This window comes from Mus musculus, chromosome 10 (assembly GCF_000001635.26).
Source record: "Mus musculus strain C57BL/6J chromosome 10, GRCm38.p6 C57BL/6J".
Classification (NCBI taxonomy): Eukaryota; Metazoa; Chordata; class Mammalia; order Rodentia; family Muridae; genus Mus; species Mus musculus.
In genome coordinates, this window is record NC_000076.6 from 122,793,181 (window position 1) to 122,816,354 (window position 23,174).

At 45.8% G+C, this 23,174-nt stretch overlaps 1 protein-coding gene across 5 annotated transcripts in view; it reads left to right on the forward strand.

The window, feature by feature from the left end:
- Positions 1-23,174, forward strand: part of Ppm1h (protein phosphatase 1H (PP2C domain containing)) — a 268,368-nt gene that overhangs the window by 115,753 nt on the left and 129,441 nt on the right. For 4 of the 5 annotated variants that reach the window (XM_006513740.4, NM_001110218.1, NM_176919.4 and 1 more), the window contains exons 3-4: positions 9,055-9,399; positions 18,267-18,379. In XM_006513740.4, the coding sequence (XP_006513803.1) occupies positions 9,055-9,399; positions 18,267-18,379 (458 nt within the window). Of the gene's footprint in view, positions 1-9,054; positions 9,400-12,876; positions 13,107-18,266; positions 18,380-23,174 lie in introns of those variants that run through there. The other variant, XM_006513742.4, reaches the window with a different exon arrangement.

The following is a 23,174-nucleotide window of genomic DNA, read 5'->3' on the forward strand; positions in this document are numbered from 1 at the left end:
ACAAGGCTGTAACAGACAGGACAGTGGTGGCATGTGGGCCTGAGGTGGGCTTGTCCGGAGTTACTCACCTCGAGCCTGCCTGCTTCACCCATGTGTTAACTGGGAGAGTCTGCTGGGAAGCTATGGGTTGCCAGCCCCAGGCATGGAGTGGCTTCAGGAGCCACTGTGGACTCCGAGTTCTCGTGCTGGCTTTGATGTTTTGAAAACTGGCTGGACACATTACAGAAAACAAACCGTACAGAGTGGACATGTGGGAGCATGCGGTTGCCATGTTCCCTGTGGGACATGGTGACGAGGAGGGGGAAAGCCGGCTGCCCTCCAGACTCACGGTGCGCTGTTTCTGAAAGCAACTGTGGGAGCTCATTCAGAGTGGGACTGCAGATCTCTGCGTGAGGGATGCTCTTTCCTGCTGTTGGTATGGCCCCATCCCAGCTTCTGTAAATACTTGAATCAGTTACAAGGCAGGGAGAAACAAATATCAAATGTACAGAATCTAAAGAGATGCTCTTTTCCTTTAGGACAACTATTTCCAGATTAGCAGAGGTTCAACCATCTGTTAAAATATATATATATAATTTATATAATTATATAATATATATAATTTATATTTTTTTTTTCAGCACTTGAGAGGCAGGGGCAGGCGGATCTCTGAGTTTGAGGCCAGCCTGGTCTATTGCCAGGACTATACAGAGAAACTCTGTCTTGGGCGGCGGGGAAGGAGTGTATTCTCAATGTGCCTATTGATTTATTAACATATAATCATACTACCATATATCCATAGAACAGAATTATTTTCCAATATCAAAAATTAATAAATTTTTTATTTGTTAAAGAAAGTATTTTAAAATAATAACAACCAAACTATTATGTTCTATGAGTTATATGCCAGGCACGGTTCTGAGTGGATTATTTTTTTTTACAGTGATAGAAGTCTTGTGAAGAGCGAAGATATTCTGTAATTAGTAGCTAATATGTCAGGACCCAGCTGTGTCAGTTACAACAGCAAGTTCAGGTCCGGCTGTATTCCTGGCATCTGCTGGAGTGTTGCGGCAAGCAGTGTGTGCTTGTGATCAGACGTGGCTAGATTGACCTTACTGAGAGCAATGCCAATGTAGACACGCGCTTGATTGCTTGTGTTTTCTGCCAACAGTTTCCTGCAGAAAACTTTAACTCTGGGGGGCAATTTAGTTTCAACTTTGCTAGTATCATCCGCCACGCTGGTTAGTAGAGGCCACAGGAGCCGGGTTAACGAATCGAATGAAGCAAATCAAGTCTGCAGCAGTTTGTGTGCGCCCCAGGAGTATCCCACCTCCTACCACACGAGGGCGCCAGTGTCAGTGTCTGGGGAGTAGGAGCACTTAAGGTCTCCATCTTTACCGGAGAATGTGAAAGGATTCTTGAGTGGGCGCTCCCCAAGGAGAGCATCCAGTGGAAGAGTCGGTTTGAGTTATATAACTCTGAGTGAGTGAGAAGGCCCAGCCTGCCTGGCTTTAAGCTGTGTAAACAAAGCTCACCCTGGGTTCTTGTGTGCTTCCTGCCTTACAAGTCATATTTCTGCGGGCAGCACAGGAAGTGTTTGTGGATATATCTGAGCCCTACCCCCTTTCTTTGTCAGCACCCCATGGATCCAGGCCGGTACCTCGTTGCTTCCCCGTGGTTCTCAGTGTGTGTGTGTGTATGTGCGCGCACACACACACCAGGATGCCAGCACACATGATGAGGGCACACGGGATAGCTCCCACTGTGCCCTGACCCAGTCAGTATGCAGTCTGTCTGAAATCACTCCAGTTTCCTGTTCGGTAATTTCGTTTATACAGTTTTAGTTTTGCTCGAAGAACCAAGGTCACTTTCGACCTAAACCCCCTTGTTATAGCTTTACATATGAATAAAGAAAAGAAAGGAAAGAAAACAATTTAAAAATTTTTTCTTTTTCTTTCTTTCTCTCTTTTTTTATTCTTTATTTTTATTTTTTTTTAATTTTTTTTGACAGGGTTTCCCATCCCAGTGTAGCCCTGGCTGTCTTGAACTCACTCTGTAGACCAGGCTAGCCTCGAACTCCTAAGTGCTGGGATTAATGGCATGGACACCCCATGCCGAGGAATAATCAAAATTGTTAAGTTAGTTTCTCATGATTTTGAGAGAAGAGGGTATATCTTTGGGCATGCTTTAGAGAAAGCCTCAAGGTGAACTAAGAACTTTAAACCTCCCATTTGTCACCTTCTGGAATCTTCTATTATTGGGCTATGGATGTGTTCCTTCAGTTTTGTTTGTGTGGTGCTGAGAGTTGAGCCCTAAGCCACCGTATCCAGGCCAGGCAGGTGCTTTACCAATGAGCCAAACCCCAGCCTTTTCCTCACAAAGTAGGTGTGGCCATATATGTGTATATAAATTACATATAAGATTGATTGTTGTTGGTAAATGAAGTAATTTATTTAGTATGTAACTTAAATTGTTTATTTTTAAAATATTTTACTTGCCTTATTTAAATGCCCTTAATTTTCTTTATATACCTAAGAGGGTTTTTTTCCTTCTTGTTTTTGTTTTTGTTTTTGTTTTTGTTTTTGTTTTTTACCAAATTCCACAGTTTCATATTTCAGGGAAGGACTTCATTCTGTTTTTCTTGGTAAAGTGAGGTTGACTCCTGCCTATCTCGAACAAAAACGGAAGGGCCTGTGTTAAAATGTAGCATTAAGACCCTCTCTTGGGGCTGGAGAGATGGCTCAGCAGTTAAGCACACTGACTGCTCTTCCAGAGGTCCTGAGATAAATTCCCAGGAACCACACCATGGCTCACAACCATCTGTAATGGGATCCAATGCCTTCTTTTGGTGTGTCTGAGGACAGTGATAGTGCACTCACATAAAATAAATAAATAAATCTTTGAAGAAAAAAAAAACTGGAGACCATATCCCTGTGAATCAGGAGGCTCTGGTTTTTCAGATGTCGAACTTCTACACTGGTATCATCTCCACACTCTACCGAGAGAGTCACTACCAATGACCAAGTGGCACATCCAGACGTATGGCTTATACCTTTAATCCTAGGACTTGGGAGACAGAGGCAAGAGGATCTCTGTGAGTTCAAAGCCAGCCTGATCTGTATGTGAGTTCCAGGACAGCCAGAGCTACATAGTGAAAACCTGTCAAAAAGAAAAAATAAATAAATAAACAAATAGGAAGGAAAGGAGAGAGAGAGAGAGAGAGAGAGAGAGAGAGAGAGAGAGAGAGAGAGAGGAGGAGGAAGAGGAGGAGGAGGAGGAGAAGGAGGAGGAGGAGGAGGAGGAAGAGGAGGAGGAGGAGGAGGAGGAGGAGGAGGAGGAGGAGGAGAAGGAGAAGGAGAAGGAGAAGGAGAAGGAGAAGGAGAAGGAGAAGGAGAAGGAGAAGGAGAAGGAGAAGGAGAAGGAGAAGGAGAAGGAGAAGGAGAAGGAGAAGGAGAAGGAGAAGGAGAAGGAGAAGGAGAAGGAGAAGAAGAAGAAGAAGAAGAAGAAGAAGAAGAAGAAGAAGAAGAAGAAGAAGAAGAAGAAAAGAGAAAGGAAGAAAGAAGGAAGACAGAAATCTCCCAAGATTATACAATACAAAATTCTAGATGTAGATAGAATTTATTTTGTTTTATCTCGTTCTAAATTTTTCACTTGAAAAGGAATAAATATCTTACCCAACTTTTATTTATTTTATAGCTATATTGGGGACTGAACCCAGGGCCTCATGAATTCTAGGCAAGCTACACACAGCAACTTTTTAAACTCCCGAGGCAGGTTGGAATGTTCACACCACTGATCGCTGGGCTGTTGGTAAAGGGAGACATGAGACCTCATTTGTTTGCTGTAGAATTAGAACCTGGTGCACAGAGCCCAGGCTGAGCTGAGGCCACACTGAGGAGGCAAGTACTCCTCCTCCTCCTCCTCCTCCTCCTCCTCCTCCTCCTCCTCCTCCTCCTCCTCCTCCTCCCCCTCCTCCTCTTTCTCCTCCTCCTCACATGGACAGCACCTTCACTGTGAGCAGGTGTGGACAGCAGGGACAGAGGACACTGCATGGAGCTGTGACGTCCACTCCCCTCCTTATCCTTCCATATGCTCAGCAGGTAGAAACTGCAGCTTCCTGCCTACCTGCAGCAGACCATCAGTTTACTGCTTCAGGAGCAGAGTACAGGGCCACCAGCAGGATAACACAGGGCCAGGCCAGGGTAGGCAGGGCAGGTGAATGGTTCCAAGTCACCTTGAAAGTTCCCCATAGTTCAGTGTGCTTGCCGTAGGAGGGGTGCCTTCTTTTACAGACACTGAGAAGGGAAGGTCAGAGTAAGTATGTATCTGTGTGCCTCACATGGATTGTGTCAGACCGTGAGGCTCTGAACTGGCAGTGTGGCGTTGGGGTCCACAGAGCTCCTTCGAGATCTTGAGACCTCAGATCCAACTGTGACACACCTAGCGTGAGAGCTGAGAGAGATCAGATCTAGCTGACAACAGTGAGAGTCGGCTTCTCATTCTGCCCCTTTCTCCTGGTGCTGAGGCTGTCTAATGAGAAGGTGACCGAGCTCAGGGGAAGGGCTATCCAGATCAGTAGTAGAAGGACTCTTGGAGACCATAGTGATGGCCAGCAGGTACCCTAGATCACCATTAGTTTCTAGTGGCCGATCAAATACCTGGTAGGTGTTGGCCTTCCTCCTTCATAAAGGAGAAAGCTCCTTTTGGTCAGAGATAGCCCACGTATGCTGGTATGGCTGCTGCCTCCATGAGCAGGCACATCCCTGCTTGCTTTCCCTTAGCACAGCCAGAAGGAAGGGACCCTTAACTTTTCGTGTAGCCTGGTGACATTAGGCCAGACTTACCAGGGTTATGCTGGGATTATTTATTGTTTGTTTCAATGATGACAGTGATGCATACTATCACCGGTGGGAGTGTGCATGTGTGAGTGCAAGTACCCATAGAGTCCACAAGAGGGCATCAGAGTCCGTGGGGCCTGAGGTGCAGGTACCTGAAGCATCCTGCTGTGACTGCAGGGAAAGCCAGCCTGACAGGCTCTTAGCCATTGAGCAGTCCCTCTAGCCAGTGTTTATGTTTTTAGATGCCATGAGTTAATTAATCACTTAGCGGGTGCTTGCCATTCAAGCCTGAGAACCTAAGAACGTTCTCATGTGGAAAGCCAGATCCGGTAGTACATATCTCTCACCCCAGTGCCCTCGTGGCATGATGGGAAAATCACCCAGAGGTTCGCAGGCCAACACACAAACACAGTCACATGGCACAGCAAGAACAAGAGAGAACCTGACCCCCTTAAGTTACCCTCTGACATGCACATACACACTGTGGCATCTATGCACATTTACACACACACACACACTAACTCTTTACAATTAAAAAAGTAAAAATACATAGCTGTGCCAAGGGAATAAATTACTTGAAGTAATTAAAGTAACTCAATCAATTAGAATGAAGTGATCCCCAAGACTTAGCTATTGGTGATATGGCGTTATGCCTCTCATCCATGTAGCAAAAAGTGTCAACTTGGGTGTGGAGTTGGTTACTTTGTTACTCTCGGAGTAGCGGTCGGGGTGCTTGAGAAGACGGTATTGCTGGTTCTTTGGGCAGGGACAGCACTGCTGAAATCACCACTGCCCTGTAGCCCGAAAGGAGGTTCTAAAGATGGGAGGTCTGTGAAGATGACGATTCATGGACTCTGAATTCTATTTGTAGGTGCCCCCAAACTGAGAACCGAGAACCCTGACCTGGGCTCAGCTTGTCCCAGGTTCCCACCTACTTAAAATCCTTCTCGGTACCTGCACCTGGTTTATTCTGTATTTTCCTTTCTCTCTTTTACCTGCCATGTTCCAGAATACTGTATAAACACATCACCCTTTCTTCTCTGTGGCCTCAGATCTTGTTATAGAAGCTGACAAACATGTCTACCCAAATGCCATGAGGCCCACGTGGCAAGAAGCCCAAAGGCAGAACAATATGGCGCTTGTGACTTCCCTAGCAAGGCCACCAAGGCCCAGGAGCTTCTGACTTCTCACCACACCACCCCGGGCCTATGTATTTCAGTCATGCTTGATTGCAAGGGGCTAGCCCTGCTTTCTGGCATTGGTCCTGAGACCCAGGCAGGAAGAGAGAAGAACAGGGGCAAGGGAGAAAGATAACCTCTGTCTCAAGACAGTCTGGGAGCTGGTGTGTACAGATCCTATCGCTGTCCCAGTCACCAGTAAGCAGGAGGGACAGGAGATGCTGGAGAAGCAGGCTTCCCAACTCTCGCATTGCCACTAGGTACTGGCTGTGCCCAAGCTGGCAGGCTCTGTCACCTCTGAGTCCCCATCATACATGTTATTTCAATAAATCCAGGTTTTCCCCTACTTTCTCCAGCCACACTGATCTGTTTCTGCATTCTATGGTCCTCTAGGGTGGCCCTTCCTTTGGCAGAGAGCTAAAGGCCTAAGTGACTCGTGGAGGTGTGGTGATAATACTGACAGCACTTTGCACACTGTACATAGCTTTCGGTCAACACACGTTGTGTATAGTTAGTTATATTGGCTGGTTTTGTGTGTCAACTTGACACAAGCTGGAGTTATCACAGGGAAAGGAACCTCCCTTGAGGAAATGCCTCCATGAGATCCATATGTAGGGCATTTTCTCAACGAGTGATCAAGGGGGAAGGGCCCAGCCCATTGTGGGTGGTTCCTGGTCTTGAGTTCTGTAAGAAAGCAAGCTGAACAAGCCAGTAAGTAACATCCCTCCATAGCCTCTGCATCAGCTCCTGCTTCCTGACCTGCTTGAATTCCAGTCCTGACTTCCTTTGGTAATGAACAGCAATGTGTAAACTATAAGCTTGCTTCTTGGTCATGATGTTTTGTGCAGGAAGAGAAACCCTAACTAAGACAATAGTCTCCTTAGCTCCTCCTTCACAAGATAATATCCACTTCAACTCCTGTCAGGACATCATGGCAATCAGATACACATCTTTGACTGCCAGATCGTTACCTGACCCAGTACCATCCCCCACCCAGCAAATGTGTGTGGAAGTGGGGTTAGCACGCAAACGTCTACTCCTTGAGGCGTTTGTCTTTCCGTTACCCTTGGTCCTGAGTTTGGTTTCCGATTGTACTTCTGCTCTACGGTGCTTTCAGAGTTTCTGAAGTTGATCTAATCCTTTTTGGGACACAGATTCATAGCTGGAATCCTCACTCCCAGGCTCCTCTCTCTTAGTCTTCACCACATAGCTTGAGCAATACGACCTTTTGGGACCCGTGGGTTAAAACATACAGTAGAGACCAGTGGCTTTACCACTACTCCACGAAGTCACGCAATCGAATCGCTCTCCCTCCTTTCCTGCCTCACAACCCGTGGAGTCACATGACCATGGTCTGGTTTCCTCTCACTTGTGTGTCTTCCTGCCACAGTCTCTGCACCCGCTGTTGCTATTGTCTAGCACTGTGCCCTCCCCCCTTACAGATGAACTTCTCCGAAGCTCTCAACCTAGGCCTCACAGGACCAAGAGCCTCTTCCTGTACCGCTGCCCTCGTGTTGATTTGGGTGATTTCGCCCTGGATTATTAAAAAAAACAACCCATGCCTATACCTTTTTATAACTAGTCTTTTATCATGCCATCTACAACTGTGCCTGTTATATACATCTTACACCTGTGTGTTTTAGGAGCGTTTTAAGACAGGAGCCGAACTCACCTACTCATTCATTTCCACCTTCTAGGTGCTAGGATTACAGGTGTCTGCCACAATGCCTAGCTTGCATGTGCAACGTCATTGTGTGGTTCTACCTTGAAGCTTCTAGGAAGCCTCTGGCAGGGGCGGGGAAGATGGCTTTTAGCCTAGCCAGGCTAGCTAAAAAGAGAACCCTAGGTTCCTGTGAGTTTCAAGCTCAGTGAGAGACCCTGTCTCCAAAAATACAAGAGACAGCTCAGCAGTTAAGAGTGTAGACAAGAATTCAAGCTCTGTTCCCAGCTTCCAATTCAGGCACCTAGTAACTGCTTACAAGTCCTGCTCCAGGAAGATCTATGCCTCTGACCTCTGGGCACCCACAAACACACAACCACACACAATAGACACATATCCCAAATTTAAAACCATTCCTTTGGAAAAAATTAAGGTGGAAATCACACACACACACACACACACACACACACACACACAGAGGCCCATATGCACATACTCACAGACACAGGAGAGGGCTGGCATGAAATAAATCCATGATAGAGGAAGGCACACAGGCTGCACATAGATGACATCATGTGGGAAATGAGGCAGGGGAACACTGAAAAAGCAGACTTACCCGTTGCATGTTGCATGGACTCCACTGGATTTTCAGGGCTAGGGGAAAAGCAAGTCTTAAGAACTCAGGATGAGGCTGGAGAGATGGCTCAGCAGTTAAGAGCACTGACTGCTCTTCCAGAGGTCCTGATTCAATTCCCAGCAACCACGTGGTAGCTTACAAACATCTGTAGTGGGATCTTATGCCCTCTTCTGGTGTGTCTGAAGACAGCTACAGTGTACTTACATACATTGAATGAATGAATGAATGAATGAATGAGTGAATGAATGAGTGAATGAATACTTGAATTGTAAGCAAAACAAAACACTTCAGGATGCAGAAGAACGGACAGTTATCCGAGAGGGTAAGGGCTGAGGAAAATGAGTTTATTTACTACTTGGAGAAAGGGCTTTCTCCAAAGACTACAGGGCCAAGCCCAGCCTGGGATTGCAACATCAGGGAAGCAAGAAATTAGCTGTTCAAGCCGGACTCCCACAGGCTTGACCTTTCGTATGAAATTTTATCACAAACCCTAGGCGCCTAATTAGAGTTACATCCTTTCCTCGAAGCAATGACCTAGTTACTGACTGAAGAGTGGAGCCCCTGACCTAGGTGGGAAGGCTGGGACCACTGCATTCCCTGGATGTCCGTATCAGCAGTGACTACCCCAAAGGCCTTCTCTGTGTGTTTTCACCATGTTTGATCCCATGATTTTTAGACAGGAAACAGATATCAATCGGACGATCGTGGCCAGGCAGAGGCTACACAGATCCTCACTTCTTTTCTGTCGCCCTCTCTCCCCAGGAGTCCGAAGGCATCTCCTGCCACTACTGGTCCCTGTTTGACGGTCACGCAGGCTCGGGGGCTGCCGTGGTGGCATCGCGCCTGCTGCAGCACCACATCACGCAACAGCTGCAGGACATCGTGGAGATCCTGAAGAACTCGGCCATCCTTCCCCCGACCTGCCTGGGGGAGGAGCCAGAGAGCACGCCAGCCCACGGCAGGACCCTAACCCGCGCGGCCTCACTGCGTGGAGGTGTGGGTGCCCCGGGCTCCCCCAGTACGCCACCCACGCGCTTCTTCACTGAGAAGAAGATCCCGCACGAGTGTCTGGTCATCGGGGCCCTGGAGAGCGCTTTCAAGGAAATGGTAGGTGTCGCGGGGCCATTGATGTAGCTCGCGCCAAAACTTCCTTGCTGGGAAGGTGTTCCCTGAAGCCGAGGTCTTCCTGGCGTCTTTCACCTGCGTTGTCTCTCTTCTGCAACAAAGCTTGTTAAAAGTCATAGCAACATACAGTGTCTGGAATAATTGCCAGCAGAAATTAAGACCATGAAAGAAGGCAAGCACACTCTACTTATCCCTTCTGTTTCATCAGACACCTGTTGACACCAGGTTAGGTATGGTTCAAATTTTGAAATGTGAGTGTGGACTGCCATCTGTTTTACGTATGTACAGAGTCCAGGGGTTTGGGAAACCATGCTCAATAAAACAGTCGCAAGTTCCCTTCCTTTAAAACTGGGCACGACTGGTGTGGCACATGCGGTTAATCCCAGCCGGTGCAGGCAGAGGCAGGCAGGCAGGCGGATCTCTGAGTTTGAAGCCAGCCTCGTTTACAAACCTAGTTCCAGGCCAGCTACACAATGAAACCTTGTTTCAAAGAAATGGGGTGGAAGGGGCGGGGCTTTGTTAGTGACATTGTCTAACAGTGCTGGGAGAAAATGGAAGGGAGAGAAAAGGTCCACATGGCTTTTGTTTTTCCAGGGTCTGGATTCCTTTGTGCTTTGCTGTCTGGGTGGGTCAGGTCAAGGAACATCCTGCATGTTGGCCCAGGCTCCTGAGCATATAATCTGGTAGAGTGGCCCTGGCTGTCCCTCTGCCTGCCACGGATGCCTTATACCACGTGAACTCCCCCAGCTCTGACTTCAGTTTTTACTGAGGCAAGTGTTGTGGTTCCAACAATTATCTCCCCCTGAACAGCAACCTGTGTGCGGGTAAAGTCGGGACTACTTAAGGGTGTTTAGAAAGACTTGCAGGAGGCAGGTCAATAGTGTTTTTAAAAACCTGAACTTGGTGGCCAGCTGTCTAGTAAAGCACCACTGGCTAGAAACATATTACCTAAAGTAGTGCCCACCTTCATAAGGTCACACCCCATGTCCTGGTCAGAGGAGAAGACTGGGCAAGAATGCACATAGTTCCTGGTGTTTATAAGGAACATAGTTTACAAGTTAATAGCTCAAGTTTACCTCTGTGTGTAACTCCTGCTCACCCTTCCTTGGTCTGTTTTAATCTCTGGACGCATATATTTGCCCTTTGATTATAGTGGAGTTTAAAGGCATGTCCTGTGGAAAAGATGAATTAGGAAGAAAACTGGGGGTCAAGGCAGAAAAACTGACTCCTTCAGAGCCTTGGTATACGATGTTCCCCTTGGCTGAGGTAGAAGCTTCTTGTTGGCAATATGTCCAAGTGAGGCACAAAACTGTGGAATTTAACTGAGGCAATGACTTGATAGTGACCTCTCCCTGCAGTGAAAGAGAAGGGATTGAAAACTGGGGGGGGGGGGGGGGGGGGGAGGAGTGACCTTGGAATTTTAATTTCTGTCAGTGGCTGCTGGGGCTACCAAACTTCTTTTGCCTGGGACTGCTGTATTCTCACGTCCGTCCACTAGAGGTCAGTGTCGCATTGACGAAGACCTCCCCAGGCTCAGGAAGCATTTCCAACATAAAGCTTAGTGAAATACCCAAGAAGGCGCCCAAGACTTGTCTTTTTAAGTTTTCCAACGTTAGACGGTCTGAAATTTCTTGTGAAAGTGTGTGTGTGTGTGTGTGTGTGTGTGTGTGTGTGTGTGTGTAAATAGATACCTAGGATATGTCATATTGATGCAACCCATCGAGTCAATAAGCATTTGCTAAGAAACAACTCTGTCAGGCCTGGATGAAAGTACTAAATACTAAAAGTAGTATTAGTAGAAGAAAGACTAAAACAGAAACGGTCAGGTATTCAGCTGGAGAAATGCAAACGGGAAGGAGAGAAGGGGAAATTGGGAGTTCTGAGTTAACGCTCAGGAGGGCAGGCAAGTTGAACAGTGCTCTGTGGGGTGATCTCTGAGGCTCCCCAGACAAGTGGGGGCTCCTGGGAGTAGCAAATGCATTAGCTAATTAGAGGGATAATTTTTCCTCCCATCGCCTTGGCATATGACTCAAATTTCCTGGGGTTAGGCTCCTGGCCAGATGATTGACAGGTCTGGCTGGACTTGCCCCTAGGGGAATAGAGAGAAATATGTAATGTTCTCATCTTTGAAGCAGAGTGGACCACTGTGTGTGTACCAGGAGCCAGAGACAGATTCCACCCTTTTGACCAGGAGGCATAGGAAGAATAGAACGTGGTTTCCTTTCCTACTCATCCCCAGGGAGAAAGAAGGTGGCGTTTATTCCTCTGTGGCCTTAAAAGCTACTAACCCCTTAGCATCATGCCATATCCCAGTTTCATTACTGTGACATTCTAAATGATGTCAAAGCCTGTAACAAAATGATGATAGCACTCCAACGTGTATCTGGAAATCCCAGGCCAGAACAAGGATCACCTCCTAGGTACATGGGTAGTTTTCACAAAACTTAGACCAACAGAAGAAAACAAAAAGGCATGATTTGAACCAGAGGTGGCAATGGCGGCACAGATACCCTGTGCTTCTCTGAAACAGTTCCTTTGCTCAGGCTGCCGCCCGGTGTGAGATGTGTGGAGAGGTGGTCAGAGAGACCTCTGACCACTGGCGTGTAACACTCACCGTTCATGCTATCGGGGACAGATTTAGCTCTACAACTCCTTTGTTGTGTCCTGTCTTGGAACTGACTTCCTACTGGGAGGGCCAATTCCTCCTATTTCCACTACAGAAAGCCAACTGTGGTCTCCTGAAAGGAGAATCTTGGAAACTTGGCCACTGATTGCATGGGGTGAGCTTCAGAACTGATAGTGTAGAAACTGTTTCAAGTACCCTCAAAATAATTGCCGAAAGGTTACCTATCACCTCATATAAAATCTGTTTTCTTCCCTGGTTCTCCCGCTAAGAGGTGTTTTGGGGAATCTCTGTCTCAAAGCAAAGCTTGGAGATTTTTTTTTTTTTTTTGAAATGCTAAATGAAACCAGTTTCTTCTCTCCAATTTTGTATGTGGGTTCAAGTCCGATTTCTAACAGTGCTTGGGTTAGCAGCTAGGTTGTTTCCTGGCCCAGGGTGACAGGTGTGAATGCAATAAACAGTCTGAATCCTAGTTCCAACCACCCCACCCCCACCCCCACCCCACCCCCACACACCCGGCAAAGAATGTTTGGGTTCAATAGACAACACTTCAGACTCAGAGAAGTTGATTCCATCACTAGGGTCAAAGAATAGGAACAAAGCTAGACTTTGAGTTTACCACCTACAAGATTAGAGCTCGGAAGAAGGCTAAGAGATTCTTAGAATCCTCACTGACTTCCTTTCAGTATTGTTAGGTAGGTAGCCAGGCAGATCTTCTTGGGCTCAGAAGCCATAGAGACTGGATCCCTCCCTCATAGGGAAAAAAAAAAAAATCAAAAATGGCCCCTTTTGTATTTTAACTTACCATATGAAAGATGGAAGTGCCAGTGTTTTTTTTTTTTTTTTTTTTTTTTTTGAGGGCTGTTAAGCTACTTCCTCTCAGCCAAAAGAAAGGAATCTACCTCTGGCCTTGAGTGGAGACTTGACATGGCCCATCTGCTCAAAACTTTGAACACTGCACCCATTTTCTCCTCCTTCCCCAAGAATTAACCTAGCTTGTGGTGCCACACACCTACCTCACGGGAGACATGGCTCCCCCGAGGGCATGCTAAGGCTACAGAGGAAGGTAAGCATTCACTTAATCAAAGGCTGTGCTTAGCAGAAGCCCTTCCCTCAGAACAGGGCCTGTGGAGCCTCCACCCAGCAACCTGCCGACCCTTCCATTTCCTTCTTTCTTCCTCAAGCCTAACTCCATTTCCCCCCCATACTCTGATCTTCCTCACTTTCCTCTGAAGCCCCCCTCCTCTTCTGACAGCCTTCTTGGACCCCACCTCAAAAAGGCTCGGGTTTCTCTCTCCTGCTTCCTCAACTGCCAAGATTACAGCTTGACTGCCCTGTTGTTTTTCTCTCAGAGTCTAAAAACAAATTGCCCCGAGGCTTCCTTCTTCTGACTCTATTTCTAAATTATTTTATTGAGGAGACTTAAGAAACCAAAAGGAGACCCTAGTTTTCCCAGTAGCACAATGCATACAAGGTCTTTGCAATTGAGAAGAATGTCCTAGAAACTTTTTTTTGGTAGCGGAGAAAATAGCTTTCTTGAGATTTATTTTTGTTTTATGCATATGGGTGTTTTGTCTACATGTATGTCTGTGCACCACATGTGTGCAGTAACCAAAAAAAAAAAAAAAAAAAAAAGGTGTCCGATCCCTTTGGAACATGAAGTGTAGATAGTTTAAAAACACCACGTGGATCCTGGAACACCAAGCCCCAGTCCTTTGGAAGAGCAGTCAGTGCTCTTAATCCCTGAGTCATCTATCTATTCAGCCCCCAAAGTGGCAATGTTTTAACTACATCTTCTAGTACTGGCAAATATATATATAATGATGTTATAGAAGCATATGAATGAATCCAAAGCTAATTACTACTTTTTAAAGTCTAGAATTGTAATTAGCATATTCATGGTAAGTTTAAAAAAATGTAAGCTTCTTTAAGCTTAGTTTTGTTTAGTCTTTGTTTGCAACAGGAAGTTCTTCTAGGAAGGGGTGGGTCTGTAATTCCACATCTGTCAGGAGGTGGCGCTATTGGACAGCCCCGGTTTTGCTTTTTTTTTTTTTTTTTTTCTTTGAAACGCATTGCCTAGCTGGCAGATGGCCTTGTTCTCAGATTCAGCCAGAATGAGACCGGATACTGAAAACATGCAGCTTATTATTTGTGACTGACACTATTAGCAGGATGCTCAGGATCATATTATAACCCAGCCGGGAGGAGCTGCCAGGTATATTAAAACTGCCCACCGTTGGCTTTCTTCTGCTGACCAGCAGAGCTTTCTTTCCACAACCTGGAACTGGTAAGCAACAAAGGCTGGGCCTGGAGTTGAGTCATCTCTGAGACTTTCAAATCAAATTACAACCATTCTGGGCAATAGATACTTTTTTTCCCTTGCAATTCTTTCCTGTTGAGTGAGCCTCACTTTACACACATTTTCTCCCCCACCCCCACCCTCCCTGCTCCTTGCAACAGTAACAACAAGAACAGCAAATAAAACCATGCAGTTTAAGAACTGGCTCCTTTCTTTGATTCAGAGGTGAGTGGGACCATAATATGTCTAAGCATTGGCAACAGAGTAACTCAACTTCACTCAGTAACAGTTGCCCCCATTGGGCATCCTGGCTCTGGATTGTGCAGTCAGTCAGTTGGGTGGCCCTTTCCCATGTAGACCACGAGGAAGGAATTAGTAGGTAGATGTTTTGCTAGCAAGTTGTTCTAGATGTACATCTTGAAATTCACTGGCAGCTAAAATGGAGAGAATCCAGGAGCGCTTGCTTAGCACACAGCAGTAGATAGCTTTTCTCCTCATCACGTTAGCTTGTGAAAAAGAGACCTAAGACTCAAGGGCTTTAAAATAAAATAGACATTGTGATTTTTTTTTTAAACCTAAAGTGCAAAAACGCTTAGCCCAATTTGAAAGATTGAGGATTTTAAAAGGGAAAGGCGGTTAATTCCACAGTAAATATATCTTTATTGACTGCATTTATCATGTTTAATCTCATAGTAAAAGAGCCACCCAGATGGTCCTCTAATGTTCCTTTTAGTAGAAAGATTTTCTGAATCTTCTACAGAGGAGTAGGTGGTGTGGGTAGGAAAAAAAATAAATGTGCTATTTTGGCTTCTAGGGAGGAGGGGAGAGAAGCAATTATTTTTAGAATCTGTTCTAGTTGCACACAGTTTTAGAAGAAATGGAAGAGTGTGTGTTAATGTCAGTGAATCCTTCAGGGGGATGAAGTCTGCAGAAACGCACCATCCCAATTCCGGTGATGGTGCTGGCAGAGAACACACTTCTAATTACTGTGTGTGCACGTGTGCATCACCTCACAGGTGTGAGGGAGGGGCTGGTCAGACTATGCGTGTGGGAGCAGGGCTTCTTGGATTAAAAAGTAGTTAGACTCGAATCCATTCTTCATAAGAAAGTATCTTCGCTTATCCAGAAAGAGGTATGCAGAAAGACTATACAGTTGAAATACAGAAAAGGCAGGAGCAAATTAAATAAAGTGTGGGGTGTGTGTGTGTGTGTGTGTGTGTGTGGAGAGAGAGAGAGACAGGCAGGCAGGCAGGCAGACACAGAGAACCATGCTGTTAATTTATATTAGGGTATAAGCTGAATAAACTAAGGAGAATATTCCCTGGCGTTAAAAGTAACCATGAACCCCACTACCGTACCAGAACATCTCATGGTTGAACACTGTCTTCATCCCCCGCCCCAGGATTAAGTCATTTTAAAATCAGACATTCTCACATGATAAATCATGCTCCCACTTACAATCTAGAATAAGCTTGCTTGCTTCGATCCCTAGGGGATTCTTTGCCACAAACAATCCTTTAACACGGATTCTTTGTATAGGGTCTTTCTCCCCCCCCCCCCTTTTGGATTGCACTAATAATTCACTTAAGCCTGTCAAACATCATTCAGAGTCCAGTCCATATGCAGCATGCAAACACTTGGATGCTTAAAGAATTTTTAATAAATAGTTCCTTTCATTCAGACTTACATAGTCACACAAATATTGATTGCAACTTAAGAAGGAATAATTTCCATAGCTTGAACTGTGCTTTTTAGTATATATAAAAAAAAGAGTGGTATTGGGTGTGGGCTTGGATTTACCAGCTTATGTATTTATTACATATTAAATACATCATATTTTAAATATACATATCAACCTTTTTAGTTTTTGATGCAAAAAAAAAATTAACAAATCTTCCCACAGAGGGGTTCTTTATACTCTAGAAGCTAAACAGAAAAATCCAATCTCTTGGTGTTTTCTCTCCCCTCTCTTCCTTGAGAGACTTCCCCAGCAAGTCACACGCCCCTCCTACCCTCACCTTGAGCTTCCTGTCACCCTTGGCCCATGATGTTATAACCCTTCACTCTAGTCCACTGGCAGTCAGCCCCAGCAAGGGTTCTGACCCCGTTGGTATCTCGGAGTGCATCGGCTCGGTAAACGGGGGGATTTGTGAGTGGGAGCCCCTGTTTCCCCTTTCATGGGTAAGGTGCTGAGAATGGTGGTTTGGGAATCCAGACCTTTTTTATTTTTTTTAAGTCTATTCCTTCATTGGTCCATTTCATAGACACTCACTAAAGCAATGTTTAACTGGCCTGATACAGATGTCGAGGGTCTGAAGTGGACGAGAATGGCCACTGCTCTCAGTGGTGAAGTTCCCAGGTGGTGGGAAGGATCCTGTGGCTGTGCCTAAGGCCCACCCCCCATGCCACCCACTTTAATCCTCTTACCAGTCCTTTAGGAAACGGTTTATAGGTTTATAGAGCATTTAAGTACGTAAATGCTAAAAGGCAGTTGTAGTCCACCGAACAGCGCTCATGCTTGACCCCTCTGGAGCCCTTGAAGCTGCTGTCCTCTCCCGAAAAGGCTCCTCTGTTTTCTTAAACTCCCTCAGCCCCTACACTCGCCGAACCATGGCTCCTCAGCTCCTCACCTGACTCCCGTCCACTACATTAGTCTCTCCCTCCTGTATGGCTTTTATTCCTACCTCTTGATTTACCTTTTTTTAGACAGGGTCTTATTAACAGCCCTAGTCAGCCTGGGACTCACAGCCCTTCTGTCTCATGCTCCTGCACGCAAGGACAGCGGAATCCATCTTCTGCCTGTGCCCTCGGCTTGGGGAGCTATTGCATGTTTTGTCCCCATTCCTAACACCTGGAGCACAGCCACTGTGGTCCAATGCTGGATGACGAAATGTTCTTCCCTCTTCCATGAGGAGGCCAGCTGAAGGCCCTAGCTCCAATTCTGAGGTCTGGGAGTCACAAAAGTACCCAAGACTTCAGCATTGTCTGAACACTCGCGAGTACCATTTCTCTCCCTCTTCTAAGTTTTACCCAGCCTACTTTTTCTCTCACTCGGCCTCACCAGTGGAGGACTTTCAGGATAGAGAGAAAATTTCACTCAGCTCCTGTTTTCCCAAAGACACAAGACTATTTGGTTCTTTCAGTAACACAGAACTGTGTTGACGTTGTCAACAACAACGGGGGGTGCCGGTCTGCTTTTAGTTTTCCTCTACTGCTTCATTGTGTGGCAGGTATTGGTTTGGAGGACAGCTGGTATTAGATAGAGACTAATCTCTCCAGGTGACTATGGGTGGTGTCCACATGTCTCTTCATCTGAACAGTGTGTTAATAGTGATGGTCATGAGGCTATCATGGGATTGCACACCCAAGGCCCTTAGCTCAATGTCTGATGTTGAGAAAGCATCTGTAGGCTGCTCCAACATTGGGAGCATGTAAACTGTGGCTACGGAGGAGGACACTGAGTTCAGAAGCCTCTGTGGTGAAGAGCAAAGTATTCATTCTTTGAGTCACCTCTTTTTACTGAGCCATAAAGGAACTCTTTATTCCGGGCTTTGTATTAAAAGCATGCTTTATGTCCAGGTACTTGGCATGCCTAGGCTTATTCAGTGTCCCGCCTGGCAACTCTGGCCGCCTATACAGACTAGATTTCCCACAAGCTGTGATGTCTGTTAGCTGGGGCTTAGATTTTCCTCTTTACATGTTTGCCTGGTGTGTCTGTGTGTGTGTGTCCTTTGGTTTCACTCTCCGGTCGGCAGTGGTCTGGTATTCTGTGACATGTCCACCAGAGAAGCCTTTTAGGTTCTGAGGACTGTCTGGTCCCTTCTGGAAGCACATCCAATCTGTGAGACTGTGCCAAGTTGAAGGGAGGAAGGCTTTCTTTAGTCACAAGTCCTGCACAGACGTGCTAACTTTGACTTTCTTCTCCAGGACCTTCAAATCGAACGCGAGAGGAGTGCGTATAATATATCTGGCGGCTGCACGGCCCTCATCGTGGTTTGCCTCTTGGGGAAGCTCTATGTGGCGAATGCTGGCGACAGCAGGTAAACAATGCGGTTCCTATGGACCCCCAGTTTCTCTCACAGTGTCTACCAGCAATTTAAGAATGAAAAAAATTATTCTGGTTGGGATTAAATGTGGGAAGTATAAGCTTCAAGCATGTTGATAGGAATATATTTGGTTGGTTAGTTGGTTGATTGGTTGGTTGGTTTGTGTAACCCTGGCTGTCCTAGAACTTGCTCTGTAGACCAGGTTGGGCTCAAACTCAGAGACCCACATGCCTCTGCCTTCCAGGTGCTGAGGTTAAAGGCTAGGAATGCATTTGAGAACAGTCAGGTTGCTATTGAAGGGTGAAGGGCTTGTGACTCGTTCATAGCCGCAGCCGGTGTGTGCACCTAGAATTCATCTAAACCAGGAATGTTCAAATCGATTTTTGGTTTTGGAACTTGATTTTTAATAAAAGCATAGTCTAGTCAGGATATTGGAGATCTGGAGAGAGGGGAGGGGAGAAAACAGGGCTGAATGGAGTGAGTGTGTGGAGAGACCCTAGCCACTCCCCTGCAAACTGAAGCTCCCCACAGTAACTTGGCATTTGCCTCCCAGGAGCCCTGATGCTTTTCCTTTTATGTGTATGCCTTCGAGAGTTCTGTGTGTGTGTGCATGAATGTATGTGTGCAAGCATGTGTGTATGTGTACACATACATGAGTATATGTATGTGTGCATGTGTGTATGTGTGCATATGCTATATATATATACTATTCTCTCCTTATGTCATGTATCCTATACTCTCTATATAGCATGTATGTCATATGACATATACAGAAAGTATATATAGAGAACAGGTGATATATAATATTATATATATATAAACTATACTATCCTCTGCATGTGTCATATATACTATACTCTATATGATATATATGTTATAGATGACACAAATACATTATCTATAAACTATATATATATACTATATTCCATGTATATGACATATTTGTCAAATGATGTATATGAATTATATATGACATATATGGTGTGTAATATATATATATGACATAGAGAGTATAGTGTATATGTGACAGGAAATATAGTGTATACATAACATATAGAAAGGTTAGTATATATATGAGATAGAGTACAGTATATCTACTTTACATAGCACTTGGGAGGAAGAAGATAAATTGGGCTTTAATCATCTAAATTAATGCACTTGTTTACAATGAAGTCCTCCGTATTGGTGTGAGGAACAATTGCATCACAGACTTTTATAAATTTGGCAAAGTGGCTGATGGTGTGACAGGACCTTTCCTTAAAAAATGACGGTTTAGAAGATGACAAAGGCTAGACTCTAAAACATGTGGATGGCCATTGCCCAGCAATGGCGGCTGTCTTGGGGTCCGATCATTCCTTAGATTCCGGGGCCACTGACCTGTCCCCCTGCCTCTCCAGTCCTTCTCAGATCCCACCCCCACCCCCACCTTCACCTGATTATCCCCTTGCTGGTGCTCAGTAGTTTGGAAGACTAAACCTCTTGATGCAGTCCAGAACTCCACTCTAATCTTCCTTCCATTTACAAAGAGGAGACCTAGGTGAGGAGTCTCCATTGCTCTTCTCCCAGTGAGGCATCATTCCTGACCTTCACCCCTGAAGATCACAGAAAATGGCAGAGAAAGGACTGCCAAGCAAGATGAGCGCTTTCAGAAGTCCATTTATCCTGGAAGGATATGTGGACCTTCAGTTTGAGACAATGCTAATTTCGGGTTCCAGTGTAAAATTGTGCCCAGTAAATGACAGGGTATTTAAGACACTGTTTATCCCATGATTCCTGCCCCCCACCCTCCCAGTGCCCACTGAGGTTCACCTGCTCAGATGTCCCCACAATGGATGCAAAAATGAATGAGAGCCAGCAGGAGTTTGTAGCCTTGGGGAGGAGCTGGCCATCCCACCTTTACAGGGACAAGGCAGGGGGACCGCTAGAGTGAGCACTAGGCCAGAGTGGCAGGAAGCCTTGAAAAAGGTGTCCTTTCTCTTCCCAGGATTGATCAGGCTTCTCATGGGTTGAGCAAACCTGGCTCTAACCAGCAAACAGGTAGCAATGGGACTGTGTGCAGGTGAGCATGCCACACAGTAAAGGTCATGGCTTGGGTAAATGGAAACCAGATGGCTGCCTGACACTTCCTTCTTCAGATACCCAGGAGTTTAGCAGCTTCTACCCAGAAATTGGTAGTTTGTACATTGGCACTGAGGGCAAGATGGTGGCCTCTTGTTCAGCGCTAGATCCTGAACTTGTTGAAGATGGCAGGCAGAGGCGGTGGCTCATGTCTGCTCTCATAGGGTCGTGCTCATACTCCGTGTCTTCCTAGTCTATTAACATGAGTTTGTTTCCCTAGCCCTAGGCACTAAGGTAGTGACTGACAATCCAGGCCACAGGCCTCTCCTAAGGAGGCCTTCAGCTGCCCTAAGGTTCCGGAGTTATCTCCATGTCAGTGTCTAGAACATCTTTAGCTTGGATTGTCCTTTTTAAAACTAACCCCTCCTCAGTGCCTCGACTCTATTTTTTAGCAGTCTTTGCCTTGGGAGCCAAGCTACTTTACAGCCATGCCTAGCAAGCGATGGCTTGGGCATCCCAGAAACTTCCTGTCTGGGAACCTGTCATTTCCCTGTGCTCATCTCTTGAGCTTTTTATCCTGGGTTCCACTTTCCAGACCTCGGTTTCCGCTTGCATAAATATATCGGCATCGAACTACCTGACATCCAGAATTCATGGCTTGCTAAAGGTTAACCGAGGGGAGTGACACTTTTGGAAAGCTAAGTCGTGCTGCTTTGGCCAGTCTTTGCGACATTTCTTAGAGCTTTGTGACGTCTTTCTCAGAGCCCATTAAGTTATTAATTGGAACAAGGCCCCGGTTTTCCTAAGTGCTCATAAAAATATGTTTTACATTTACTTCTAATTTTAAAAGCCTAATAAATACCCATTTTCTTAATTAAGCTGTGGTGCACAGAATAGAAATTACCCTGCAACCCGGGAAGCTTAAATTATATTTGTGCTTCTCAAACCCAGTATCCAAATACAAAGTTGGGGTTTTATAGCTAATTGGTTGGGTTTGGCACTCACATGTGGCTCATAATTCATAAAGGACAATGGGAACGGGTATTTTATTAAGCTCGCCCAATGATCATTTATGGAATACTTACTTGTAACTATGTTACTTGCCCCTCTTTCCTGAGTGATTGATACTGACATCATCTTAGACCATCACGGCCGACTTCATATGCTCATGATGTGTCTCAGGCATTTTGGTTTAAAAATGTTGTTATTCTCAGGAAAGAACTAGTAGGTAACCATCCACCTATCCTCGAGACTGTGGGTTATCATTTACCAACAAGCAGTCAGAAATCCAAAGACTCCGGTAAACTAACGGTACCATCGATGGCGATGCTTAGAGCTGAGAGAAGATTCTGGCAATTAGTCAGGGCCCTGATTAATTATGTGCTAATTTTGTTTCATTGTTGGAATAATAACTGTCGTGTGTTTATCCTTTAAGACTTGACAGTTTTTAGGGTGGAAAATAAATCTTTCGTTGTGTGTGCCCTACCGTGTAATTACTTGCAGAATAATGAGAGAGGCCCTGCACCGGTTTGATTGAGGAAACACCCAGGGTCGAGGGCTGTTTTCAGGGCTGCCTCCCATCAGGCCTTGCGCAGGCTCCGGGTTGCCTTCAGGAAATGCTGCTGGCAGAGTCTGTGGCTTACCAGTGTCTGACTCGGTCGGCATCCTCTGTGTACAGCAGCGGATGACTCATCTGAGGTGGCCTGGTCCGCAGAGGGGACAGACTTCCCTTCCCTTGTTAGCTGAGCTCATCAGCCATATAGGAAAAAAAAAAAAAAGCGGCATCTGCAAGATACTCGGTTCCATTATTTCTCCCAGGCAGAGGTAGTCGAGTTGGCTCGACACCCAGGGGCAAGCATCGAAGCAGATGGAGGGTGGATTTTCACTTTAAGCCAGAGTGACCCCATAGCTCGGAAATGTCACGGGAGGCGGTTCGCACTGTGTTTGAGTCCCCAGCTCTTCACGTTGAGCTCCTCTTCATTACTGGCTCCATTTTAGAAGACCAATTCACTTTGTTTCTAGAGGACTCCGGCACCAAGGAGGGCAAAGCCACGACTATTTGCTGCAAACGATGCCTAAAGGTTTCGAAGCCGAGACTGGGTGAAGTCACTCCGACTGAAGAAAGGCAGTTAAGAATCTCGAGCATCTTGCTTCCACACCTGCGAGCATTGTAGTGACAGGCAGCAGTGGGACAGCTAGGTGCTAGGCACTTGCTTAATACCAGGACAAAGTCATGTTTAATGCTGTCAATAATAGGGTGAGATGTGAGAAGTGCTGTTCTCAGATATATGCAGTTTAAAAGAAGCAACGTTCCCAAGGTCCCCAGCTACTAAGGAACAGAGCTGCCGATACCCAGGACTGGAGTAAGAGAGCCAGGTCCTCTCGGACACTAAGACTCTTTCAACATCTCTAAGGCAGGAATTTCTAGTTAGCATTTTTATTCCGTGTTTATTTGTACATGAAGTACTGATACACTTCGTATGCAGTGGCACCTCAGAGTTTACCCAGAATGCATCATGGCTACGTTTAGAAACCTTTTTCTCTTGGACTGAGTCTATGTAGCCCAGGCTCGTCTTTACCCCTTGTTGTCCTGTCTCTGTCTTCTGTGCGCTGGGATGATGGTGGTCATACATGACCATGCCCAACTCCTAGAGATTAATATATTAATATAAGTGGGCTGCATTTGTCTTCATTACGTTTTTATTACTCTGATAAAGCACTATGACCAAGG